This window comes from Penicillium coprophilum, assembly GCF_028826855.1.
Source record: "Penicillium coprophilum strain IBT 35676 chromosome Unknown utg000001l_segment0_segment0, whole genome shotgun sequence".
NCBI lineage: Eukaryota > Fungi > Ascomycota > Eurotiomycetes > Eurotiales > Aspergillaceae > Penicillium > Penicillium coprophilum.
In genome coordinates, this window is record NW_026622720.1 from 2,971,955 (window position 1) to 2,999,167 (window position 27,213).

The window sequence follows — 27,213 nt, forward strand, 5'->3', positions numbered from 1 at the left end:
CTGCTCCACGGACCTTGTACGAATCCATATCAATACCAAGCTTCACCACCCGTTGAACCACACAACATGATGAGAACATTAGTTTCCCTGGCATTGCTTGCCGCAGGAGCTACGTCCCAGATCATTGATAGCTCAAGCTTTGGTGCTGCTCAAACGTCAGTACAGCGCACATATTCAGTCCTTGGGTTATGGTTATCTGACCTCAGATCAGGATATCCCCAAATCGGGACTCTATTCCCGGATGGGCAATTGGAGGGGAAGGCCATGAACCGTCCGTCGTGAGTAGGCCTGCTGCAATCGTGACCGAACCGATCTAATAGCCATGCAGCTATCAAACAAGCTCATCTTAACGCCGCCGTACCCCGGAAACACGCGGGGATCAGCTTGGGCACAAAGTCCGTAAGTGAAGGGCTCCAAACCGTGACACTGGACACCAGATCATAACATGGGTATAGAGTCTCTCAGTCGGAATGGTCAGCAGAGTTCCAATTCCGAGCAAGCGGACCAGAACGAGCGGGTGGAATCCTGCAGTTGTGGTATACTAAGGACGGCCAGTCCCGTATTGGCACCTCGAGTATCTATACCGTCGGCCAGTTCGATGGCTTTGCTCTGGTAATCGATACCCATGGTGGAAATGTACGTATTGGCCCTGTCGCGTATTGTCGCAGCGTATTAATTAACATCTCCTATAGGGCGGAAGTGTCCGTGGATTCCTTAATGACGGTACCATCGATTACAAAAGCCATAACAGCCCAGACAGCTTAGCCTTTGGCCATTGCAACTACTTCTACCGTAACCTAGGCCGTCCATCAATTGTTAAGATCAAACACACCAGCTCCATCTTTGAAGTCACCATCGACGACAAGCTTTGCTTCTCAACCAACAAGGTATGTGCACACCATATCCCGCCGACAACACGCCCCAGCCATACTTATTCTCACAGGTCACCCTGCCCGCTGGAAACACTTTCGGCATCACAGCAGCCACTCCCGAAAACCCAGACTCATTCGAGATCTTCAAGTTCATCCTTGAGTCCGCCGCAGGCCAAGGATCGACAATTCCTTCCAACCAAGGCAGCGCCCCCCAGCAGCCGATTGTCAACCAAATTCCTGATCAGCCCCCTCAACCCATCATCAATTCAGGCACAGAAATGTCAATGAGCGGCTTGGCTGCCCAGATCGCTGACCTCAGCGGTCGCATCCAGCTAGCGGGCAAGGCCACCAACCTCATCCTTCAGGAAATCAGGAACCAAGCCTCGAAGGCCGATGAGCGCCACGCAGAGCTTGTCCAGAAGTCCCTGGCCCAGGACCGCCAGCTCGCCCAGTTCGATTCCCGACTCTCGCGCGTCGAGCAGGTGCTCCAGACCGTCCAGAGCGATCTGAAGAGTGTCGCTTCGCAGAGCAAGGACTATAGTGGACGCTTCAATCAGCTTCATGAGACACTGCGCTCATCCCACCTCAGCCTGAGCGAGAACCTGCAGGGTCACCTGCTGAGTGGTAAGTCCGCTTGCGTTCGCTTAGATCAATTATTCCTTCAATTCGCTAATCGCTTTTCTCTCATTTCATAGTCATTACGGCCTCTAGCCCACGCATGGGCTTCTTTATCTTCTTGCTCATCGCGTTCCAGGTAGTCCTTGTGATCTCCTACGTCATCTACAAGCGTCGCCGGGCCAACATGCCCAAGAAGTTCCTTTGAGCGCCTCCGCTCTGTCCCTTCCTCCCCCCACCCCCTTGTCCTATATGAAGCTGTGTCGTCTGAGGTTATTATGTGACAGGAGGTGGGGGGAATATATCATATTCAGAAGTGTGCCTGGCCCGGAGGCCAGCACCGAGATCTATTCTTCCCTAAGTTATGTATAAAGTACGAATATCATTACGTTCATGAAAAAAAATCCGAGAGTAATTACATTTACAAGTAAGAGAAAAATGAGTTGACAAGTATTCATTTGGCCTTTGGCCCATGCTATCGTACACGTTTCCCCGAGCCACCCGACCTCGCAAATTTTTTTTGGTGAAAAAAAGCAAGATAGAAAACAGAAAGGCGGCCGGGTGGCCCGGAGAAACAGATTGAAGAAATTGGACGATCGCCTCCCCGGCGATCGTGAAAATGGAAAAAAATAAAAAAATAAACACGAAGTCATTAAAATTCAAAACGCCGGGTCCCATGCGCGTAATGAATTAAGAGCCCCCCTTGTGGGGGGGCTCACTTAGACTTGGTGTATTGGCGCTTTTGCGCCCGCTCTCCCCCAGATCCCTGGTCATCGGCGCGGGATCGCTTGCGATTGAACACAGGGATCCGGGGGAGATGCTCGGAGTCGGAGTGGTGCGACTCCGGAGAGCCACCCTCCTTGGGAGAGGTGGCAGCGTGGGAGGAACCGAGGGTGGACTCCTCATCGATGCGGGAGAGAGGCTTCTGAGCAACGGGCGAGACAGGCTCGGCAGCCTCGGCGATGTGACCTTCGCCAATAGCAGTAGCAGTAGCAGTAGCAGGGGCAGGAGCAGGCTGGCTTGTAGCCATGCTCAGGAGAGCGGCGGCAGCGTCAAAGTCTTCAGTGGAAACAGGAGCGCCGGCGATCATGTTGTTAACAGCGTAAGAAACATTTTCGGTGAGATCCGCGGGAAGACGGTTTTGTGTGATGTTGTTGATGCTCCCGGCGGCTTCAGTACGGTTGAGGTACTCATTGGTAATTTGTTTGGTCAAGGCCAAGCACTTTTGTTCGACAGCTTTGGCATACTTCTTTTCACGTTCATGGTGATCATCTTTGACAGCAGTGATGAAATTCAGGACAACATCGCCTGCAAGGAAGCGGGCTCTTTTTTCTCTCCAGTCTTCGTCAAACAAACTCTGATTTGGGTCATCAGGAAGCATGATGTCACAGTCAATGAATGCCATGTTCTTGGTTCGGCGCACACGGCGAGTACGCTCGTTGCTGCCATTAAGCTCCTTGGTGGCAATCATATCGTCAGGAGTGACATGGTTAGGACACATCCACCCGACCTTTGGGTTAGGGGGATGTGCGCGAGGGGGATCAAGGCAATCCAGATGGAAGCGGCAGGGACAGTAGTCACAAGTAATAATGGGACGTGTACCTTGGGATGTAAAACCACACTTGGAGCAACGGATGCAGTCTCCCTTGTTGTCGTATTCTCGGAGATACATGGAATTCGCGTAAATGGTAGGGCCGTCCTGTCTGGGTGCTTTAGTCAGCCGCGGCAGGTGGGGCGCGGACTTGTAGTAGCGTTGATGCTTCAAATTTCGGGCATAGTCGTTATCAAAGACAATTCCTTCATCAACTCCCTTGAAATGTTCCTTAATATCCTGTGGAAGTTGGAACTCGGTCTTCTTGTAGTGTTTGGAGTGCGCGATCAAGGTCGAGAAACTGTTGCGAATGGAGCACTTGGGGCAATGCCACTCTCCCTGCGGAGGATTCTTGGGATCCAAGGGAGGATCCAAGCATTCAAAGTGGTAGGAATTGATACATGTGTCACAGCAGAGTAAATCGCCACCTTTTCCACATTGGTGGCAATCGTCACTGTTGTCGGGGGGTTCACTAGAAGGTGTCATGTTAGCAAATAGAAACTGGCCAAGTCATGCCAAGAAATCACCTACATGGAATTCGGCATCTGGCGTGCTTCGTGGCCACCAGACCAGTCGTTGAATCGGACGGAGTAAGCGGAATTTGAGAGAGATGAAAGACTTGAGACTGTGGTATCAACAGAGAGCGACCGTGCACGCTGTGGGATCTCGGGGGCCTTGGCCTTTGCTTTCTGGCGTCGTGAGACGGGCTTGCCAGTCCTGCGACCGATAAGCGAGGCGGATGGTGAATAAACAGACGGAGCTTCGGGCTCCGGACCTTTGACAAGAGGTATATCAAGGATAGAACCTGGGGCAGGGAGGGAACGCGAACGGTTGAGCGCCTCCATATCCCCATCAATACCAGTGTCGATGTTGTTCATATTGTAAGGGTGTTGAATGTCATTTGATGGACGGATTGTAGAGCGAATTGCACTGTACCGGACAGCTGTCTCCGAGTAAGATTCAGATTGAAGACGAGCACGCACAGCCCGCATCTTTTCCTCGTGATCAGGATCCATCTCCCACTTGCGCTTACGTCTGTAAGCATTCTCGTTGACTCGGCATGGCTTCTTGGGCCTCTTGAGCGGAGCGGTATTCGACTTGCCGCTCAGGAAGTTTTCCTCAACCCGAGGGCCACTTGTGTCACGATAAATGTCAGAGACCTTGAAGCTGGGCTCTGCGTCGAAAGAATCGGCAGGTGGCACGCTTGATCCGCTGAAGGAGGGAAGATCGGCTGCATTAGCCGTAGCGCGAACATATTTCTGATACCACTTGCGGGCATCTGGTACAGACTTGTTGAGGGCGGCTTGGAGGGCAAGTTTCATTTGCTCGGTTCCCCCGTTAGGGTGTGAGACGCTGGCAATTAATGAGAGTCGGAAATCATCATCCACGGCATTGAACCAGAAGTAAAGCAGAGACAAGGCAGACGCATCGTTGTTGCTCCGGAGTGCGTCGATGATGGCGAACTTTATGACACCCCGGAGTTTAGGCATATCAAATTTGTCGGAGGGGCGGAAAGGCAGAGACATCAGCACAGTGATGTATTCATTGGTGTCGTCCGCGCCTGGGAGGGTAGGAGTGGCCGCAGCGGCCGGGGTGGTAATGGCGCGAATGGCCTGATCGGCCGGGCTTTCGACTGCAGACGAGCTCGAGGCAAATGCCGCTTCTTCGGCGATCTCAACATGATCATTATCGGCCGTCAGGTCCTCAACCCCGCCGACGGGGGAAATGCGCTCAGCTTCATGGAGCGAGACGGTGGTCGGCACGGTCGCGACGCGTTGCGCCCGTTCAGAAGGAGGAGCAACGCCAGCAGCTCGGTACTCCGCGGTCGATGGGTATTCCCCGATCGGTTTCATTGTCCGATATGGGGTGGTGGGGGGCTTCGAAGTGCCCGGGGGCTTCTTCTGAAGCTTCCGTCGTTGCGCGGGTTGGGAAGAGCCCTGACGGCGTTCGGACTGAGTGGACCCCGTAGGGGCAGGCGGAAGGGGTCTGGGTAGGGTTAGTGCCACGCGCTCCATGCCCTAACTTGTCAGGATCAACGTACTGGGCAGCAGCTTCATCCTGCTTCTTCTTGGACTCCTTTTCGGCTTCGGCTATTTGAAAAGTCAGTGTTTGGTCTCATCTTGGAAGTGAGTAAAAAAAGGGTGTGGGGTAAATCCTCAGTTTCACCTGAATGTGGCAACATCTCATTCTCCCTCATCTCAGAAGTGATCGATGACCAGATCAGTGAGACAGGCAGAGTAAATGTCATTCACATAAGAGTGAGAAAAAGGGTATTATGGATTCAATAAAATAAGTGACTGAAATTGGAGGAGACAGAGGGGAGTAAGTTGTCTCATCCACCATAGGGCTCAGTGAACCTAATGACAGGGCACATCCTGTCTCAGGAGTGACTAGACCAATGACAAGACAATTTATGACATGAGAGAAGTGCAATAGAAAGGCCACTCGTCTTTGCCTGAAAAATGTACAAGTCGAGAGGTAGATGGGGTGGTCACAACAGGAGCAAGGACATTGTGCCATGGGGACATGAGACTGGGGATACAGACAAGGGCAACAGATACAGAGCCGCATGACACAGGGGAATCTTCCAGCTTGCACAGAGGGAATGCAACCTCCGCGTCATAAACGTGACTGGACACCAGGGACTAGAGTAGGTGGAGGATGATCACTTACACTTCTTGTTAAGAAGACGCTTCGAGACTCGACGCACGGTCTCTCGAACGGTATCCATTTTTAACGGTGAGGTAACGAAATGGATTGAACGTGGAGAAGAAGAGAGGAGAGAAGAGGGAGAGGACGAAGAGAAGTGGGAGGAAATAAATACTCTGCGAGAATGGGGGACCTTCCCTTTTGGGTCAACGTTATTGTTCTTTTCACGAAGAACAAACGGGAACAATTGAATAAACACGAGTCTAGGTGACTTGTCACGTCTTGCTCGACACACCGTGCTACCAAGGCGTCTCCTTTGAGGATGCCTACGAGAATAATAGCTCTGATATTGATCTATTGATTCATTGAGAAATACGGGTCTGCCTGTGTATAAAACTTCAATGGTTGCTCGGAATTAGCTCTATTGTACCTAATCTGGTCGTGTAGGCAATTCCTCAGGCACCCATTGAAGTAGAAAGGCTTCATCTTGACCTTAGGAAATGGATATAGATTGACTATAGTATTCGTGTCTCACAGGGCCAAGGCTCTAGCATAGGCAGTGTTCTGCAGATATGCTGAACGTCATGGTTCTATTCGTGTTCCTGGGGAATCAGCAGCCGACAGGAATGAGACGGAGATCATGGTTATATTGCTGCACCGAGTTGAGACAGACCAGTTCCTGTTATTGCTAGGTAGTAGACAAACATTACCTACATGCGAAACTTAGGATGGCGTCCTAATATTGCATTCCCTGAAAGAAACCCACAGAAGACTCGCCTACAGACTTTTGAGCGTCGCCCTTTTATTGAGTAGTCGACGATGGAACTGCACATGTATCTAGTGTGATCTTTTCCTCGAGCAACAACCTGCCTCCAACAATTGTACATTGAAATCCGACAAAGACAAATGTACATACAAGCAATAATAGAGAACTACAATTACTACTGTCTGGATAGAAGTGGACATATAGATTTACAGCACACATAAGTACAGGGTGGCAACGTCTTGATTTGGTCCATGGAGTCTGCTCCAATTGCTACGTACAAGATAGACAAGCCTCCAAGGAAAAGCACAAGAAGAAGATCTCCTGGCGCCAAGCTCGTCGATAAAGTATATACCGAGGTTTCCAAAAAAAAAAAGGGTTGGGATTGCCAGCCCTGTCGCATGTCATTGGAAAGATCAAGTGTTCTTCTTTTGTTTTTGGATAGATTTCGTATGACCTGCAGCGAGGCTCGTCATTGGATATCGGTTTTGCATTCAGATTGGACAATAAGTCCTACACTATATCAGAGTGTATTGCATGAAAATGATGACCAGGAGAAGATTGTTCAGAGCATTGACTCATATTTACTCATCACCAGCGGTGGCCTTGGTGGCCTTCTTCTTGCTCTTGTTCTTCTTGTTACCGGTAGAGCGGGCAAGGGGCTGCTCGAGAATCTCGAGAATCTCAGCGTCCTCGATCTTCTTGTCAGACTTGACCTGCTCGAGATCGACGGCCTTGGGAGCAGCGAGCTTGGTGAGACCATTCTTGGTGATGGCTAGGAGTGGAGTTAGCTAAAGGGTCCAAATCATATCCACAAAATTAACAGTACTTACCAACGGTGGTCAGCAGACGAGAGACGGGGGAACCGTCAGTCTCGCCGGCGGGCTCGTACTGGCGCAGGACACCGCCACGAACACACTCAACAACACCGACCTTGGCGGCCTTCTCATCATCAAGCTGGCGCAAGCTGAAGGGGAAAGTACCGAACTTCTTGACAACCTCAGACAGAGTCTGACGGGAGCTGGGACGCTTCAGGCCGTAAGTGGTGGTAGTACGGCGGTGAAGGGTAGCACGGTGGTCGAGGTTCTTGACCTTGCCGGATCCCAGACTGAGGCCAACCTCAACACCCCAAACTTCGCCGACCTCGGGGACACCGTCACCGCGGACACCGTTACCGGGGGAGAGAATGATCTTCTTCTCGCCCTCAATCTCGTTGCGGCCGAACATCCAGCTGGTGGTATTCTCGACGACATTGCAGTCGTAGGTCTTGGCGATCTTCTCGAGCAGGGAAGACATGTAGGCCTGAGTAGGGGCCTTCTTGGCCGCGGCCTTCTTCTTCTCCTCATCAGTACCCTGAGCCAAAAGACCCTGGGGAACCATGAGGCGCAAAAGGACCTCGTTGGCGTAGTGGGTAGCGAGAATGAGATCAGCCTCGCGGCCGGTAACAGCCTCCTTGGGGGCATCCTTCTTGGGAACAACGACCATGTCGCAAACAATGGTTCCGAATCCATCGATCTGAGCACCAAGCTGGACCTTGACGAGCTCGCCGGCCTTCAGAACAATCTCGGCCTCGGCGGCATCGGACAGCAGAGGAGTGTAGGGAGTCACATAGGAGCTAGGGGAGACAGTCGTGGGGTGAGAGATACCTTCAATTGCACGTCACAATCAGTTTATGTGATTCTTCTACCACTAGTGAGATTGAGGAGGGGGTAGACCAACCCTTGGCGATCTTCTTGCCCTTGTAAACCTTGGTAATTTCCTCGTCGAGGAGCTTGTCACCCTTCTGGCAGATCTCGACGATCTTCTCTCCCTCCACGCAAAGAGCTATGTAGATGTTAGATCACAAAGACAGACAGCAGAAGCACTTGCGCAACATACCGAGGACAGCGTCAAGGACGTTGTGAGAAATTTGCGCAGCAGTCTTGTACTTGGTCAAGGTATCGGGGTTGTTGAGGGTGTAATCTAGAAATAATCGCATAATTAGTCATGCTTCTTGAATCGAACATGTTTCTTTGTTGTTGTGAGTGCCAGCGAGCTCATAGCCCATATTGGGCTCAGTGCCCACAAACGTCAGAGCTTTCCATGAAGTTTACATACCAACCTCGGGTGCTTTAACTTCCGCCATTGTGAAATGAATTGAGCTCGTAGAGCTGTAATTAACAAATAAATGCAAGTGGTTTCAAAAAAAGTGTTCGGATTGTAAATCCGTGTGAAGCTAGAGGAGAGGAATGGACCGAGATCGAGTCGTGTGCAGAGCGTCGAGAGGGCGTTTAGCGTTGGTGGGGTTGGGGGTGGTCGCCTGACGTTTCAGGCCTGCCTAGGGCTTTGCCGAAGACGTCATGGCAATCTTTCCCTTGACTTCATACTGAGCTACGCCTTTGATCGAGTTAAGAAAATACGTACTTACTATCTGCCTGGCTAGACTTGGTGTTTCTTTCGTAATATAGACCGTGGATATCTCCTCTGATACCCCGGATTCCGCCACAACCCAGGATCGCTCAGACCTCCAGTCTACTCCAATCCCTCGTAACTTCTCACCTGACTGGTGTTTCCCCTCTCGTGCATGGGAAGAACATCGCTGTAATCGGGCTAGTCATGCTTTAAAAGCTCTGATTGCTACAATTTGAGGATCATCAGAGATTTGGCGTAAAGCACCCTATCATCCCCTATAGACCTCGAGTCCAGTACAATCAAAGAAGCCACTATGTAGATGTATGGATAATAGTCAACATATTGATCCCTCTATGTCAAACAAGCTCATACATATACTAAGATATCAACCCAGCCTAGATCAGTAGAATGACAGATGCTTATTCTCTTATATAGCAAACGCCCAGTGGCGGTGATGGAACATGAACATCCCGTTCACTCGAGATGATATAATAGACTTCATATTTTTGACGTCTTTATTGATTGCTGCGATTCTTATTTCCAAGACCTTTTTCTTTTTTTTTTACAAGGTTAGGAAAGGATGAACCCCTGGCCGCCACCCGTAGACCTGTAAAAAGCATGGTTACATAACGACTTTTTCCATGTGTATAGGCATACGATGTATCCCGTAAGATACTCTACATCAAAGTACCATGTACATAACCTCCCGAACGTTACTGAAAGTGGGCCCGTCTCGCATACAGTAGTAGCCTGAGGCATTGCAACGTTCCCCTCAGTTATAAACCCACGACATAGCTACATATCCAAAAGACGTACTGCACCATTGTTGGGAGTCTGATCCTCTAGCTTTCTGTATTCTACAATATGGGCTCTACCAAGTTTCCTATCCGGGTTTTGACACACAATATCCGATATGCAACCTCATCCCCCTTCAAAGGCGAAAAGCCCTGGGCTGAACGCAAACAATTGCTGTTAAATGAATTTGAATACGAGACTCGTCATTGTGCCGAGACCTTCGTCTGTCTACAAGAAGTTCTTCACAATCAACTTGGTGATATTCTGGGTGGATTGAATCAGGATGCAAAGCCCGAAGCACCAGAGTGGGAGTATATCGGCGTTGGTAGAGATGATGGCCATGAGGCTGGGGAATACTCTCCTATTATCTACAGACCAGCAGTTTGGGAGTTAATACACTGGGAAACGGTGTGGCTATCTGAAACACCTGAAACCCCGTCTAAGAGTTGGGATGCAGCCTCCATCCGCATTGTCACCATTGGTGTCTTCACTCATCGAGCTACTCAGAATACGGTCCTTGCCATGAACACCCATCTTGACGACCAGGGTTCTCAATCTCGTCTCGAGGCTGCACGGATCATTCTTGGGAAGATTTCTGAGTACAGCCAAAACAAATTCGCAAAGCTCATCTCGGGCACTTTCTTGACTGGCGATTTCAACAGCGAAGAGAACCAGGAAGCTTACCAAGAAGTGACAAAAAGCTTGCTTGATGCATATAAGGAAGTTGAAAGCTCGAGACGATATGGTAACCACATCACTTGGACCGGGTTTGGTTACGAGGATGAGCCAGCCTCCCGTATTGACTATGTTCTCGTGAAACCCGCTACTCAAGGCCAGGGGTTGGCAGTCAGTGGATACGCAGTGCTGGGGAATCGGTTCGATGATGGTGTTTTGTGCTCAGATCATCGAGCTGTCATTGTGGATTTGACTCTTGAAGGTCAATAGGTACATATGTACTTACAACATAGACCATGACCTTCCGAAGTCGGCACCTCAGGAGACAGAACATTATGTAACACACACGTGGATCACATGACAGTATGTAAAATTGGTAAACGGGGTCATCAGTTGGCCTGGAGCTCATAGATGAGTGGGAATAACCTCAAATATTTGAGAAAATACACTTGATACCTTAGTATATATAATCCCTTTGTGGTTGTTGGACATAGAGAGAGGGCGCGTTTCTTTGCTTGATCTTAGACGGGTGCGGACACTTGTAACGGGTACTCTCCTTCCTTCTCCTTTGCCTCTTTCACCATCACGGCGTAAAAAAAAAAACAAGACCAACTACCACAACTACCCCAGCTTAGAAGAATCTTCCGGGGTAGAAATCGCGTCGATTGGGATCATCACAATCGATTGAAGAAGGTCAGCTGACTTGAGCCCAACCGATCCGGAGCGGATTCTGCGCTGGAACTCCCGACTGGTCCATTCACGAAACATCGGCGAGAGCTCTCTTCCCCGTTCGGCACTGGTATGTTTGAATTCCTTCCCATTTGATTTTCCTGCCCATAGTTTCCATATGATGTCCCCATTCAATACGCTACACACCCTGAAATGGTGACTTGTGGCGTGTTCGGGACATGCGCCCGTTGCGACATGTTCATCCATCAAGCTCATCCCCCTAGATGACATTGGATGTACGGTCGCGACGGTGATGGATAGTAGCTTATCATCGAAAACACGTACTGATTATGATTTGACCGTATGCACAGGTTCCATCCCATAACATAATGCTACGGTAACCGACCCGAACCTATCCCTGTCGCGTTGAGAGCCACTCCGAGCTTCGAAGATTATACGAGTGGCATCAGACGTTCGTTTCGCAATTAATAGACCATCCAAAATGCCATCCCCTGAAGTGACGGGTGGCTCCCTGCCCTCAGAGCAATCATTCGGGGACCCTCAGTCTGGTGCCCAGATTAGCTCTGGCGCGTCGGACACGGGGGATCAAGGTCCAGACAGCATCGACCTTGGGACAAGCCGATCAACAAATGGTCACACGCCAGATTCTATTGCAGAAGGAAAGCAAAGCGCAAAGGCTATGCTAGCTGCCTCTGGAGTGTCATCCTCGTCAGAACCCGGCAGTGAGGTTTCCAATGGCACGCCTCGCTCAAACGGGACACATGGTTCCGCTAGAAAGCGATCTCATGATGGATCTGCTGTCCAATCCACAGATGTGTCCGGGACCATGGCCGTACGCGCCCGTGAACCGCCACTGGAGAAGATTCTCCTGGCGCAGTACGTTGAGCGTGAATTCCAACACTCTGCCGCAGCTGCCTGGCATAATCCAAGCCAGGAATTACAAAAGAATAAGCGGGCGGAACGCGACTTTTATTTGGGAGTACGGCGCGAAAATCAATTAAACCCAGCTGCATTGTACGGTGTGGGCTATGAGGGATTTGGAAACCCCCGTACCGATCTTCGCAATCAACACCCTCAGCTTCTCTACCCAACCCATCGACGCAGACCCGGAAATAGAAAGACGCGAGAACTACGCATTTCACGACGTGACGCAAAAACACAAAGCGAACAGATGGAGGATCTGGTCCCTATTCGCTTGGACATTGATTGGGAAAAAGTGAAGATTCGCGACACTTTCACATGGAACCTTCATGACCGTGTTGTGTCTCCGGACTTGTTCGCAGAGAAGCTAGTCGAAGACTTGGGTCTCGCAGTAGAAAGCTCCGTCCCTCTGATAAGAATGATCTCCCAGAGCATCCAGGAGCAGGTGATAGACTATTACCCGCACCTTAACATACACGAAGACCCTCTTGATCCCCAGCTACCCTACACGGCGTACAAAAACGACGAGATGCGCATTTCGGTCAAGCTCAACATCACCATTGGCCAACACACCCTCATTGACCAGTTCGAGTGGGACATCAATGATCCCAATAATTCTCCCGAAGAATTTGCATTATGCATGACGGATGATTTATCCCTCTCTGGTGAATTCACTACCGCCATCGCCCACTCAATCCGCGAACAGGCCCAACTCTTCACCAAATCCTTGTATATTGTCGCTCACCCATTCGATGGGCGTCCAATCGAAGACCCAGACCTCCACACCTCGTTCCTCCCCACCCCAGTGGCTTCCGCCTTCAGACCATACCAATCCGCCAAAGAGCATACACCCTATCTGTATGAGTTGAACGAGGCAGATCTTGAACGGACCGAAATCTCAATATCTCGAGAGCAGCGTCGCCAGAAACGGTCAATTAACCGTCGTGGTGGCCCTGCTTTGCCAGATCTAAAGGACCGTCAACGCACGATCCGTACCATGATTGTTTCATCTGTGATACCCAACTCAGTAGGCTCCATGGATGAAAGCAATGTAATCAAGCGTACCGGTTCCAGCCGTCGTCGTGGAATGACTGGGCACCGGGGAGATGATGATTCAGACGAGTTTGACAGCGACGACTCCTCTGTTGGCTCTCCTGCAATTGGACCAAACCTTGCACAGGGCACTGCTCGTACTCGTGGCATGAGAGGCGCAGCATCTGCAGCCCATGCCGCGCTTCGTGCCAGCCTTGGACAATCTGCAACCCCTGAACCAGTGTACCACGAGCCCCGAGTTTCGGCCCGAAGACAGCAATACCGAGAAGAGAGTGTGGATGACTCTGATAAGTTGATAGTTCGATTTAAGATTTCGCGTGACAAGCTAGTCGATCTACGGAACGGAAGGCGCATTGTCTCCGCTCAATCCAGCGCAGGACAGGCATCACGCTCGATGGCACCTCCATCTGATAAACAATCCCGAATTCATCCTCCAGCGCGACCTCAACAAACCGGTGCTGTTGACGCACCAAACCCTCCGCAACCTGGTGTCTCTGGCGTGAGTAGATTTTAACCCCAGTTTCCTTGGCCCGTGGCTGACTCTGTGCCTTTGCAGCCCCCACCACCCAACTGGCTGGCAGCTGGTCTCAGCAAGTTGAAACAATCTCATCCCAACGATTCCTTCGAAGGTGTGATGCGTTATTCCGCGGTCGATACTGAAACCCTGGCTCCCGTGGCCAATCCCAACAACCTCCAGGCTGGTCAAAATATCAAATACCAATACCTCCCTCGTATTCGTTGCCACGACTGCCCCGGAAAGCTGTATACCCCCGGCCCGGGCATGACAGTGGACAACTTTGAAGTGCATCTCCGCAACCGCCAGCACAAGGAGCGCGTCGAAGAGCGGCTCACCAAGACTGGTGGCGGCGGTACCCACCCCGATGGTGGAAGTGCCAGTCCGGCCCCTGGGGCTAGAATGCCCGCGAGCGCAAGTCCGGCCCTCGGGAATGCTTTAGTCCATGGTGCCTCTCCCTCTTCAGCCAGTGGATCTCAGCCATAGTCAATTTCGTTCATGAAGTGATGACAGCGGCGTCTTTCAGATCGCTTGTATTCCTTTACACATTCGATCAATTCAATCCATTTACTTCTTCATACCAGGAAGTCTTTTGTCACATTTACTCCTGCCAGTCTTGCATAGGTTTTAGTCTCTCAGTGCCGCGGTGCAGCGATCTTTATCCTGCTGGCGCTCAATGTTTCTCCAGGGTGTTTTTTCTTGCTTTGCTGGACCATGTGTAATAGCAGTTTGAGAGACGGGTTGAGCTTCAGTACATATTTCTATTTTTATTTTATGGATTGACCAAGTAGGATATCAAGAACCAGTATGTCTTTGCTGCTATTATCTTTCTCGCTTCTTCCAATCAATGCTCTATCGCCATCATTTGCTTCCAAGTGTAGTCCATCATATCTATTGCAGCATCATGCCTTGTCTTGGAACCGTCCCTTCTAGGTATACATCTGGTCTATCGAGCAATTTTGCCCATAGAAGAACTTCTCACATCGTCCAGTGAGATCGATATTATTACCAAAATCTCTCTTCACAAAAGCCTCTCAATCTCTGATTCGACATCTGCACGGATTGGTATGTTTCATTTCTCTCCTGGCCTCTTTTTGGACTTATTCTCACATGTCTCTAGATGTAAACCCTTTCTCCGCCCAAAAAAGGAGAATGCGATGATTGGACTCTTTTGGCTGACAGATGAGAATGACCATCATGTCATGACAGCTGCCGCCATGATGACCCTAACTTCGGCAATACTCGCCTGCGTTCTGGTCACCAAGAGCATCTACCTTCTATTCTAACGATCCCTACTGGATATTACCAGGTATGTCACCGGCTCGCTGTGTAGGACAAATGAGGGTAAGATGCTGACATGTCTTCTAGCAGTAATGCTCATGGCAGCTGGCAAAATGAAGGGATGCGGAAGGTAGGAATGGGGAGAAGGGGCTGTTTCGGCTGGCCGCTGAACATAGCACAACCAGTGTAGTTTTGGGATTATTCAACGTGTTGGTGTTCTACATGGCCCTACCGCAGGTGCTCTTCCTTTCCTTCTGGTGGGCCCGAAGAGAAATTGAGAGGTAGGTCACTTGGTCGTTGTGCAGGATCAGTTGGAGTAACATGCTGACCTATGATATAGACGGGGATGGGGCATGTGTGAACAATCCCATCCATAGTCGACCAATGTACGCGCCTGATCCACTGCGAGCAAGGCATTTGACCCCTGATGGTGCTTCTTTTACAAAAGCTTGGGCGTCTGTAAAGCAATTTTGGAGGACATGTGAAAACTTCAACTTCTTATCGTAAAGTCTGACATGTTGAGGTTGTACGGATGCTCTTGGATAAAGGTGCTGAGAAGAGAGACATTTATTAGAAAAAAAAAAGGTTGTGATATCTCCCATGCCAGTACCCTATGCCGAGGCCACGGCCCAACCCCGAGGGGTCGGGAATGCATAAGTGGAATGGTTTTATGAGCGTGGACTTAGCAGATCGAACGCCGGCAGCCGGGGTTACCTGCATGTTTAAGCCGAGTGAACCCGCTAAGCCACTGGGGGGGAGGGTCGAGGAAGTTGTGTTTGTCTTCAATTTATAGCAACATATGCTTCCGAAAAGGGAAGGTGGGTCTATATCACGTGTGCCCATAACGATGGATAGAACTGGCATACATCGTACGGAGTACATACTATGTGACTCTCATGGGTGTAGTGGAACTTGGCACTAGTTGGAAGGGAATGCGACAGTTCCTGCTGGATAGTGATGTGTACAGTTTAGTATTTGGGTTGCAGTGAATTTCTACGTATAGTTTCGATAGTGTCTTCACTACTCAAAATCACACATACCTGGATGCCTTTTGGGCGACAAAATGAGGTTTGATTCTTCATTACGAACCGCTTCTATCATGTCTCCAATGGACTCCAAATAGTTCCTAACAGAGTCACTCCGATGTCAAGAGGTAAATTTGAAACAAAGTTCAATTCATTTACATAGAAAGCATATATCAGACGGGAATACGCAAAGAGACAAGATATTCGTGAAAATTCGGGCATAAGACCGATGCAAACTTCAGAAAAAGAAAATCGGCAGATGGGGTATACATCTCGAACCATCATTGACTGCAAGGAAACAGATGAATGGGGACGAAATTGTGAAACCATAAATGAAAATAACATGGGAATCAGGATATGAATATGAATATGAATGGAACGATCCGTGCAGTAGTCGCACAACTTATTTGGATTTGAGAACAGCACCGAGAGACCAGACATCCAAGGCCCAAAGATCTTGGCTGAGGACTCATAGATAAATGACCATTGGAGGTGTGTGTATCTTGGACGAAATGAGAGACAAGGCCCGTATGTAAACACATAGGTAGGCAATGCTATGTTCCATGCAGAGAGGTTCTTATCCACGACGCGAAGAGCGTCGTGAAGGCACGCTAGTCGCCGGTTTCTTTGTCTCGGCCTTCTTAGCATCGCCCTTCGCAGGAGTGGCCTTTCCACCTCGCTTCTTTGCAGGAGGCGGCGTGGGTTCCTTCTCGCTGGCCTCGGGCTCATCAGCCTCAGAGAGTTCTTGGTCATCATCTGACTCTTGAATTTCTTCGTTCTCGCTTTCCTCGGCCTCATCTTCGCCATTTTCCTTTTCTTTAGAATTTTCCCACTCTACCATCTCCATGTCGGCATCATCGCTATCATTATCGACATAGCTGACTTCCGCCTTCGTGGTGCCTCGGACGCTGCGGCGGCGAGCCGAAGCAGGCGTGGCGTCTACAGCACCTCCGTCGGAAGACCAGCCGTCGTCGTTCTTTGATCTCCGCTTCGGCTTGCTAGCTGCACTGATCGAAGATGTGGACTTGCGAGCGGGACGGGAAGACTTATCCTTCCGTGGCTTTTTAGCCACCGAGGATTTGCCGTTCGCATCAAGAGACTCGGGTTTGCGCTTTTTGTTTGATCCGCCATGCGAACCGTGAGCAGAGTTACTCCTAGGCTTCATTGCCATTCGGACGACGCGATCCAGCAAATCATCCAACTCATCTGGAAGGAAGTTCTTGTCGGCGACGTCTTGGGCTTCGCGGTGACTGCTCATGGAGGTGAAGAGGGAGCTGGGGACGCCCATCTTTCCAGGGTAGGTCTGCAAGATGTTGGTTGCACCGGCAGCACCGCCAAACTTGTGTTGTTGGGAGTAAATATCTGCGAACCGGCGAATAGTTGCTTGCGCCAGATCAGATAGAGTATGGAGGCGGGTGGAGATCTCGTCTGATTTGGTAATGCCATCGCGGAATTGCTTAACGCGCTGTCCGACATGGAAAATCAATGACATGTTGTGCTCATTGGCAACTGCAGAGAGGTAGAAAATGATGTATTGAGAAAAGTCAGTCAGGTCGCCTAGTTTAGTTGCCTCGTCCAGATCCTCGGACGGGTAATCAGGATGGTAGGCAAGCAATGACAGGAGGCGCGAGAAGATCAATTCCATGACCATGGTCTGTTCTGTCCGTTTCCCACTGGCCTGCGCCTGTTGCGCAAAATATGCCGCTCGGGACCGTAACCATGTAAGCGTGCTCTCTTTCAGACTATGAACAGGTTCGAAAGCAAGCAAACAGGGGACAATGTACCATCGGTGGCTGAGGTGTGACTTTTGTACGAGTTTCTTCTTCAGGTGGTTGATAAATCCACTTCGCACCTGCAAGAGTGGATCCTGGGCAACCAAAGCGACTGCGTTGAAATCGGCCGGCGTCAGCAAACCGTCGCAGACAGTGCTGGAAGCACACAGCTTTAGTAGGGACTTGGCAGCAAGGAGGCGAAGGCGCGGTTTTTGGCCAGCAGGGGTATCCTTCTTTTTGGAGATCTCGCCTTCGCCGACCACCAATTTATTTAATGTTTCGTAAACAGGCTTTGCATGAGCCCTGAAGTCAGCTTCATTGTCTGCTCCATCCTTAGCCCGAAGGCGGTTGACAATGATTTTCAGTGCCCATTCTTTGGCCTTGGTCTCGTCATCAACTGTCTCTGACCAGTTGTAGTCAGAGCCTGGTTCAGGTGTGCGATTAGTGAGCAGAATTTGGTTGATGGCGATCGAAATGATAGCATCACTTTCTTCGTCTGCTTCTCTTGGTGCAAGAAGGTTCAGCTGCGACAGAGCAGCCAGGCGAGTGAGGAATCGATCAGATCCGTACGTCCATTTCTCAACGCACTTTTGTACTAGATCTTTCGCATACATCTCTTTTCGGTCGGCCGTGGCCATGAGAATGGAGACGGCATGTTTTGCAGAATGCGGCGATGAACTGTAAAGGGCGTAGTTGGCCAGAGCTTGGAAGAACTTGCGCTCTTTGGGGAGTTTAGCAGGGAGCTTCTTAGCGAAACCAGCACAAGCCTTCAAGATATCTTCAGCACTACCATCGCCGGCCGAGGAAGCCTTGGGGGCTTGAGCTTCAAGGTCTTTGCACATTTCTTGGACCTGTGCCTCCAGGACCTCGGGGTTTTGAGATGATATTTGCTTCAGCATCTCTTGTGCGGCATTGGCCAGTCCATTCTCATCTGTGCGAGACAAACTCATGATCGCCGGGATGTGGCTTCGATTAAAGATCAACGACCCACAGCGATACACAAGAGGAGTCAACGTTTCCAACAGAGGAGAGTTGTTTGCAGTCTGGATTCGCCGCTGGAGTTCCTTCGTGGCCTTGACAACAGTGCGATAATCACTCACAGCAGCCATGGTGAAGCGAACCAGCTGGTAGCTTCGTCGATCGTGGACCTTAGCAAACTTCCACAAGTCTGCTGATGCGCGAGAGGCATCTGGGAAAGTTTTGGATAATGATTCAATGATCTTGGACAATTGTGTCTTAATCTGTTCTTCGTCCTTGTCGAAAACACCGCCATTGTACTTCTCACAGGCCTCTAAGTAAAGCGTCACGGCCGATCTCATCGATAACTGACGGGCCAACATGACGAAAAAGACTCGCCTCGCCTTTTCATCCAAGCCTCGGAGCAGGGTAAGAATTCGGCGAACGCGAATCTTGTCAACATCCGTCTCTGACTCAGGTTCAGACGCCTGGCTCTCCTTCTGTTTCTGCAATTGGTTTGAGCTGCCACGAGTAAGTTTCGGTTTGATAGGGGGATAAGGAAGTGGCAGGAGTGTCTCAAACAAAACGCGGTCGATCAGAATATGGATTTCTTGATCATTGGTGTAGAATGCATCAAATATCTTAGATGGTGCATCTTTGAGAAGGGATACGACGGGCTCCGTATTTTGCTCAATGTCACCAGCTGCCACAGCCCACATGCGAGCCAAGATCTTCATAGCGTGTTCACGCACATGCGGCTTGCGATCCTTCACTCGCTCGGCAAGAATAGCAAGAACCGAGTCTGGTGATGAGCAACCACCATCCACACTGAGTTTGTGGACAATTTGGGAAAGCCCAAATTGACCAACAGTATCCACTGCAGCCAGGCGGACTTTCTCATCAACGTCGCGGAGCATTGATGCCAGATTTCTGACAAGACTGTGCTCTTCGCTTTCGTGTAGGCCAGAGCCTCCAGCCGAAGTAAAAAGGATTCGCCCCACAACTGTGACCCAAGCAGCACGAACCGATGGTGTCTTGTCGAGACGACGGCTCAAAAAGGCTTCATAGGCCGAGCTGTGGACTTGGGAGAAAGGCTTAGGGGATACCGGAGTCAACAAAACATTCGCTTGGGGAATGGTTTTGTCGTAATCCACTAGCGACACTGGGGGGTAGGTGGTTGGGTCCATAGGGGGGGGGAGGGGGACCTGCAACACCGATTCCGGAAGCGAGGTCTCCGATCGTCTGGGTTGCCAATAAACGTAGCGCCACTGATTCTGCAGAAAGCTCTGCCTCAATCTGAGGAATAACATTCTGCAGGACCTCTGGACAAGCACGCCAAAGCTCCCGGATCAGACGGTGTGCCTTGCTCAATTCCTTGATATCCTCTCCCTCCTCATCGGATTCGTCCAGATTGGGTTTCCGGGCATGCTTAGAGCCATTCGTTTGCGCAGCTGGCACAGACGCATCGATGATGACATTGTTGAAGTACTGACTGATGTGACTGGTCATTCGTTCTGGACAGGCCTGGCAGATAGCCTTGGCCATGTTATAGGCGGCCGGATAGTCCTTTAGTAGAAGAGTGTCCTGCTTGGTGTCAAGCGGCGCATCTGGTCGCTTTCCTTTCTTGTTGGGGTTGTCCATCACTCGCGGGTCGACACGGAGGAATTGCGCGACGATAATGTCTACCACCTCGGGGGCTAGGACGAGGGATTCATCGATCACGGTGACAAGAACTCGGGTCATATCAAACTCGACATTCTTAGCCACCTCCTCACCGGTGGATGCTTTCGAAGAACCCGAGACGATGTCGAAGCAGCTCGTGAACAGCGGGACAATGAGCGAGTCCGGGTGATCAAGGTCGACCATCAAAACCACACTCTTCACCTCAGCAAGAGATCCCAGGACGTAGATATGCTGGGCATTGTAGGCGTTGGACGGGTCGGCCAAAGCGGGGATAATCGAGGACACAATACACGTGAATATATCCTAATTCGTTCTCAGTCAGTACATTCTCCGATCGCATAGACAAAAGACATAGCCTGTGTATCTTCAATTGCCGCACCTTTAATTGATTGCGCGTAAAAGGCGCGTCTGGTGCGCATAGTCGCAACACATCAACGATACAGCACGTAGCCCATGCTCTGACACCCTTATCCTTGTGGGCAAGTAAGTTCCCACTGGCAAGTTCCTGAGACACCTTTTGTAGCGATTCCTTGTCAATTTCCTCCTGATCGAGTTTGCGGAGTTCCTGCGCGAGGGTTTGGAGACGTTCGAGGAGATCCGCGATAGGAATGGCGGAGCGCCCCACGCGCCATGAGAGCGGCTGGTTGAATGACAGACTGCGAAGCCCCGAGTCTTCCTCCACCTCGGGAGGACCTGGGCGAGAGCGCGAAGGCATCGTGGATGGTCGCAGTTCTCACATGGACTGGGGAGGTGGAGAGTTTCAACACAGGAGTTTGGGTGGAGGTTGACCGCCCAGGACGCGTCGCACGGGACCGTGTCCTGCCCTACAAAGTCGATACTACAGGTTTCATACGGTTGATTTCGAGATCAGTTATTCGGTTTGAATGAGAATTGGTTGATATCTCGAATCTAAAGAGCTCATGCAATATCTGAGTTCATAGTCATACTACAATCTGGGTCCTGGCTTTCATTTGTTTACCTCACCTAGAAAAGCCTTGGTTTAGGGAAGATAAGTCCCCAGAGCTTCTTTGAGAGAAAAAGGTACCCTGCACAACTGACTTTGTGTAGTCTCTATATATCGCTGTGAGCATCTACAGAAAGAACTTTGACCGACGAGCATACAAACGTAATAGTAAAAGCATCACCCATAGTTTTATCAGTGATAACAAAGATACATTGTTTTAGGCTTCAAAATGGCGCAGTTTCGCGTGTTATGGCTTCAAATATCATTCTATTAAGATAATTACAAGTATATAGCAGCTTAATTATAGATATATTACTTGTATTGATTAAAATATGTCATTAGCATACATAAGCTCTTGTCCTAAAATAAAGAAATAGTTCTTTTGAGACAAAAGCGACATAACTTCACAGATCTGCCATGGTAATGATGTGTGTGAAATGGAAACGCCTAGTATCATCTTTGCATTCATCGTGCGCCTGAAAATGAGAGACAGATAAATCGATGATCTAGAACTTAGGACTAAACTTGCTCATAGCGCGAATCCTCCCACCATAAATGAAGAATAAAAGCGGAATGGGGATCATAGCCAGAGTAATGAAACCCAAAACACTAGATGCCCAAGCTACACCGAGATTCCGGTACATCTGTGTAGCAAAAAGTGGGAACGAACCACCCACAATTGAACGGATGAGAGTATTCGCCGCGATGGCAGAGTTGGCGAACATCATGTAGACATCAATGATGTAATTGAGACCCTGCATGAAGATAACCAGGATACCCAGACCGATAGGCACACCAGCAATGGCTTGTGGTACCCAGGAGATATGTGGGCTTGAAGTCCAGCCAAACCAAAACAGACCGATTGGCAACAACACAGAGGCAATCATCATTGGCACGAGGCGCTCTTCGGGAACGACCTTGCCATGCTTTGCGAGCTTGCGTGCAAAACGAGTTTTCGTGTTGAATATGATGAGACAGATACCGAGGATGACGCCGATGAGAATACCGATGAATGGGAGGGCAGCTACGCCTTCGTGTGTCCAACCGCGAACTTCACCAAAGGAAATCGGGTAGGCTTCGAAGAAGAGGTAAAGAATTCCGTAGATGAGGGCGAGGTAGAGAGTGATGGCGAGCAGGATGGGCTCTTGCGTAAGCATCTGAAGAGGTCGGAAAAGGTACTTGGTAACGATGTCTGACATTGTAGGCTTGTGCTCATCTAAGAAGGAATGGAGGGCCCAGTTCTTAGTTTCGGTACGAAGACGGGCAGCTCTCTTTTGCAAGATGACTGGGCCATAGGTCTCGGGAACGACGAAGAGAGCAACTAGGCCGAAGAAGGCAGATGCAATTAGGGTGATCCATGCAGTCCAACGCCAGCCCAGGTTAGAGTCTGTGATGAAACCGCCGCTGAAGAGTATTAGTATCTGGGCAGTGCTTTGGGGGAAGTTTCTCGAGGGAATTATGAAGAGTGAATTTGAGTACTCACACAATTGGGCCAAGAATGGGTCCCAGGAAAGTAGCTCCGCTGAACAGAGCGATAGCCACTGCGCGGTCCACGGGATTCCAGATATCAGCCATCGCACCGGCAACGACAGCCAAAGGAGAGCAGCCAAAGACACCGATGAGAAATCGGCAGACCAGAATAGTTTCAAGGTTCTGGGCGACAGCCACGGGGATCTGGAAGATTGCAAAGATGGCGTAGCCTGAGAACAGCGGGATACGACGACCGTATAGCTCACTCAGCGGTGCCCAGCACAGAGGACCTAGAGCGAAACCAAAAACAACCAGACTGGTACCGAGAATCATTACTTCCGCCGATACATTGAACTCCTTCGCAGTCACGAGGGTCGCAGTCGAAAAGACGCTGGATGCAAAGGTGATCCACACTGTCATGGAGGACATGGTCAATGTGATGACCCATTTGCGCAAATTACTGTAGTTCTGGGGGTTTTCAGGGTCATCTTTGCCATCCCAGTCGACAAGATTGGGATCTTTGTTGGAGTCATTGGGCTTTTCTGGGGTGTCGACCGCATTCTCGACATCTGTTTCGCTCTTATCGTGTATAGGATTGATTGCGCCTGCATCGATGGAACCATGTTCCATGCTGAGGCGAGGTGTAGTCGTCCTTGAATCAAATGCCTGGGGATTCATCGTTTCAAATACCTAGCCCGTACACATGTAGGTAGATGTGTAAGACTGTTGTGTGATATGAGAGAAAACCACCTTGGGAAAGAGCCCGTCGAGACGGGAAGTTATATGAATCCCGGGACCGCAATATACCGACATGTTTTTCTCTTTCTGTCGAATATCCCGAGCTAAAGACTTCAAAGCTTGGTAAAAAAAAAGGGTGTGGAGACCAGCTTATTCGCCAAGTATAATATCGGCCGTTCGCTCGTCCACTATGTCCGCGATGCACTCAATCTCCGAGGCGTATTTCACTAAAAATGCCAGTCATCTAAGGTGGCGTCATGCTACTTCCAGGTCAGACCAATAAAAGCCTTCTTTTCATAGGGTGGATGCACCTGATCAACCTTGATACCTATGTCGATGCCCTATGGGTGTGTCCATGTGGCGATAGAGCCGGAAATACTCCGTACTCCGTACAGTAATCAGAAAAAGGCCAGAACTCCGAGTTATTAAATCGGCCAAAGCACGAAATCTCTTGCAGTTCCAACGTTTGCTCTCGGACTCAACTAAGCACCGAAAAAAGTGGAGATCGCGGGCTGAGGGCCGAGCTAAAGTCGGTCACTTCAAATTTATCATAGTGATGGCGACAAACTCTGGACTTTGATTTTTATGACTTGAAGAAAGTGATACAAGCACAAGTACCTATGTAGCCTAGATGATCATGAGAATTATATTTACAATGTTGAGAAGAGCAAATCCATTGCGCATAAAGAAGTAGATTCATGATACGATAAACTCTACAAGAACACCGATGAACGTAGAGATTTCTCCACCTGTATTGGCTATTATGGCACATTGTACGTGGGCAAAAACAGGAAGAAACGAAAAGGAAACCCCATGAAAGCTCAGTGGGCCCACATCTCCACGGAAACGATCTATTCATAAGCGAATCCGAGCGCGGAAAACCAGGCATGGCTGGACTAAGGAAAAACAAGTCATATCACCTCGAAGCAAAAGAAGCGTTTAATCGTAGAGGCTGTCGTCATTGCCGGCTTCGCCGAAGGTATCATTCTCCTGGACTTCGCCAGCAGATGGGAAGCGGAAGAAGCTGCCGCCTCCGGTATTCTTCAGGCTCTGGGCGAAGGCCTCGTAGCGGCGGATCTCGACGTCGCTGACAGAGCGGCGGGCAGACTTCATGGCCTCTTCGAAGTGAGCGCGAGTGAGTTCGGGCACGGGGTCCTCCGTTTCCTCATCTTCATCGTCCATCTTGATATCCTCGCCGGCAGCCTCGCGCTCCTTTTGACGATCGATGTCAAGGGAGATGGCTTGCTTGATGGCGAGCTTGACGGCACGCTGTGTCACGAAGCCAAGATCGGCACCTGAGAAGCCGTGAGTCTTGCTGGCAATGAAAGCAATGTCGACGTCACCAGCGACAGGAGTCTTGCGAAGCTGGGCCTTGAGGATACCCTCACGGGACTCCTGGTCAGGCAGGGGAACGTAGACCAGGGTGTCAAGACGACCAGGGCGGACCAGAGCGGCATCAAGCTGCTCGGGACGATTGGTAGCACCAATAACGAAGACGTTCTTCTTGGAAGTCATACCATCCATCTCTGTTAGGGCGTTAGTGAATATTCGGAGTGAAAAAGACAAGAATGTCACGGTCAGGTCTTACTGGGACTTACCAGTAAGAAGTTGATTGACAACACGGTCGGAGGCACCACCAGCGTCACCGACGGAGCCACCACGAGACTTGGCGATGGAGTCTAGTTCGTCAAGGAAGACGACACAAGGAGCAGCAGCACGAGCCTTGTCGAAGATGTCACGGATGTTGCTCTCCGACTCACCGAACCACATGCTCAGAAGCTCAGGGCCCTTGACGGAAATAAAGTTGGCAGCACACTCGTTGGCAACGGCCTTGGCCAACATGGTCTTACCAGTACCAGGAGGACCATAGAAGAGCACACCGCGAGAAGGCGAGAGACCGAACTTCTGGAACATCTCGGGGTGATCCACGGGGTATTGGACACTCTCGACAAGCTCGCGCTTGACCTCCTCAAGACCACCAATGTCGTCCCAGCGAACGTTGGGAACTTCGACCACAGCAACCTCGCGGAGGGCAGAGGGGTTGGAGACACCCAGGGCGAAACGGAAGTTCTCCATGGTGACACCAAGAGCCTCAAGAACCTCGGCGTCGATGGTGTCCTCATCGAGGTCAATGAGATCCATCTTCTCACGAATCTGCTGCATGGCAGCCTCAGAGCAAAGGGAAGCAAGATCAGAACCGACGTAACCGTGGGTCTCGGCCGCAATAGTCTCGAGGTCGACATCCTCACCGAGCTTCATGTTCTTGGTGTGGATCTGCATAATCTCAAGACGGCCAGTTGGGTCGGGAATACCGATGTCAACCTCACGATCGAAACGGCCGAAACGACGGAGAGCAGGATCGATGGAGTTAGGACGGTTGGTAGCGGCCATGACCACAACGTTGGAACGGGCCTTCATGCCGTCCATGAGGGTGAGCAGCTGGGAAACGACACGGCGCTCGACCTCACCGTTGGTCTTGTCACGCTTGGGGGCAATAGAATCGATCTCATCAATGAAAATAATAGCGGGCGAGTTCTTCTCGGCCTCCTCGAAGGCTTTACGCAGGTTTGATTCGGATTCACCAGCCATCTTCGACATGATCTCGGGTCCGTTGATCAAGAAGAAGAAAGCACCAGTCTCGTTGGCAACAGCACGAGCCATCAGGGTCTTACCGGTACCGGGAGGACCGTACATGAGAATTCCACGAGGCGGCTTAATACCAATGGACTTGAAGAGCTGAGGATGGCGAAGAGGCAACTCGACCAATTCACGGATCTGAGCCATCTGCTTGCGGCATCCACCAATATCATCGTAGCCGACCTCGTTGAGGTTGCCCTCCTCATCCTCTCGTTGGATAGGCTCACCCTCGCAGTGAATAATTGTGTCCTGGGCAACAATGCCGTATTCGGGAGGGTCGACCTCCACAACCTTAAATTCGATTTGTCTCATACCACCCCGTACTGTGAACAGGTCACCCTGTCGGACTGGTCGGTAGGCCTCGCGGAAGTAGGGAGCAAGGTAGACATCGAAGAGAGAGCCAGTCAGACCCTCGATGGTATCAGCGATGGGAAGGACAGCAATGCGCTTGGCCTAGATCACGAAGATAGAATTAGCCAATGAATCACGGTTAAATGACGTCGACATATTCAACTTACATATTTGATATCGGGACAAGGGTGCACAGTGATCATGTCGCCGTGCTTGACACGAAGGTTGTGACGCACAACACGGTTGATGCGGGCACTACCATCATCGAGATCGTCATCGGCCAAAACGATCAGCACAGTATCCTTGCGCTTCTTGCCCTTGACGAGAACGGTATCGCCACGGAAGAGCTGGAGAGTCTCCATGGTGTTGTTCGAGAGGGCGATAACCGAGTTATCATCGTTAACGGCATCAGTCACACTGCATGAAAACTGTTAGCTCCTTGCTCCCAAGACAGATATCTCTTATCAGCTACTCACATCAAGGAGTTGGGCTTCTTCTTCTTTTTCAAGATAGCGGTGGAGGTGTCGAGCTCCTGTTTTCTTTTGTCAGTTCTGAAGCCTGTGTGAGCTGTCCTGTAGCCTTGCTTACCTCCTTCTTCTCAGCACCAGAGGCGTCGCTGCAGTTCCGTTAGCGTACTCAATAATCAAAATAGTTCGAATAAGACGTACTTCAGGTGGACCCTCTTCTTGTCATGCGTGTGATCCGGCTCAGAAGACATGATGGCTGTAAATGAGGTCGTGAGGTTGATGGAAGCAAGCTTGATGAACAAAGGTGTCCAGTGCCCGTAAACAGGCGAAGCGAGACGC

The 27,213-nt window shown here is 50.3% G+C and overlaps 8 protein-coding genes across 8 annotated transcripts; 3 read left to right on the forward strand and 5 right to left on the reverse strand.

Annotated features, from left to right (window-relative positions):
* Positions 1-66: 66 nt before the first annotated feature.
* N7500_001134 (uncharacterized protein) lies at positions 67-1,695 on the forward strand (the record flags this gene model as incomplete). Its single annotated transcript, XM_056672280.1, has 7 exons — positions 67-155; positions 212-278; positions 329-399; positions 456-636; positions 693-887; positions 944-1,496; positions 1,568-1,695. The coding sequence occupies 7 exons, from the start codon at positions 67-69 to the stop codon at positions 1,693-1,695; spliced, it is 1,284 nt and encodes a 427-aa protein (XP_056537853.1).
* Positions 1,696-2,202: 507 nt separating this feature from the next.
* On the reverse strand, positions 2,203-5,809 carry N7500_001135 (putative PHD finger domain protein; the record flags this gene model as incomplete). The annotated part of the gene is made up of 4 exons (XM_056672281.1): positions 2,203-3,550; positions 3,610-5,064; positions 5,120-5,168; positions 5,752-5,809. 4 exons carry the CDS (start codon positions 5,807-5,809, stop codon positions 2,203-2,205), a joined length of 2,910 nt encoding a protein of 969 aa, XP_056537854.1.
* A 1,265-nt stretch (positions 5,810-7,074) lies between these two features.
* N7500_001136 (curved DNA-binding protein (42 kDa protein)) lies at positions 7,075-8,615 on the reverse strand (the record flags this gene model as incomplete). The annotated part of the gene is made up of 5 exons (XM_056672282.1): positions 7,075-7,265; positions 7,324-8,136; positions 8,210-8,314; positions 8,369-8,452; positions 8,588-8,615. 5 exons carry the CDS (start codon positions 8,613-8,615, stop codon positions 7,075-7,077), a joined length of 1,221 nt encoding a protein of 406 aa, XP_056537855.1.
* Positions 8,616-9,745: 1,130 nt separating this feature from the next.
* On the forward strand, positions 9,746-10,621 carry N7500_001137 (endonuclease/exonuclease/phosphatase family protein; the record flags this gene model as incomplete). Its single annotated transcript, XM_056672283.1, has 1 exon — positions 9,746-10,621. The coding sequence occupies one exon, from the start codon at positions 9,746-9,748 to the stop codon at positions 10,619-10,621; it is 876 nt and encodes a 291-aa protein (XP_056537856.1).
* A 901-nt stretch (positions 10,622-11,522) lies between these two features.
* On the forward strand, positions 11,523-14,015 carry N7500_001138 (SWI/SNF chromatin-remodeling complex subunit SNF5; the record flags this gene model as incomplete). Its single annotated transcript, XM_056672284.1, has 2 exons — positions 11,523-13,514; positions 13,572-14,015. 2 exons carry the CDS (start codon positions 11,523-11,525, stop codon positions 14,013-14,015), a joined length of 2,436 nt encoding a protein of 811 aa, XP_056537857.1.
* A 2,397-nt stretch (positions 14,016-16,412) lies between these two features.
* N7500_001139 (sister chromatid cohesion factor PDS5) lies at positions 16,413-20,962 on the reverse strand (the record flags this gene model as incomplete). The annotated part of the gene is made up of 3 exons (XM_056672285.1): positions 16,413-19,726; positions 19,770-20,550; positions 20,627-20,962. 3 exons carry the CDS (start codon positions 20,960-20,962, stop codon positions 16,413-16,415), a joined length of 4,431 nt encoding a protein of 1,476 aa, XP_056537858.1.
* A 755-nt stretch (positions 20,963-21,717) lies between these two features.
* Positions 21,718-23,359, reverse strand: N7500_001140 (MFS transporter; the record flags this gene model as incomplete). The annotated part of the gene is made up of 2 exons (XM_056672286.1): positions 21,718-22,615; positions 22,695-23,359. 2 exons carry the CDS (start codon positions 23,357-23,359, stop codon positions 21,718-21,720), a joined length of 1,563 nt encoding a protein of 520 aa, XP_056537859.1.
* Positions 23,360-24,358: 999 nt separating this feature from the next.
* On the reverse strand, positions 24,359-27,125 carry cdc48 (AAA family ATPase CDC48; the record flags this gene model as incomplete). The annotated part of the gene is made up of 6 exons (XM_056672287.1): positions 24,359-24,945; positions 25,018-26,509; positions 26,575-26,824; positions 26,884-26,939; positions 26,996-27,023; positions 27,076-27,125. 6 exons carry the CDS (start codon positions 27,123-27,125, stop codon positions 24,359-24,361), a joined length of 2,463 nt encoding a protein of 820 aa, XP_056537860.1.
* Between the last annotated feature and the right edge of the window lie 88 nt (positions 27,126-27,213).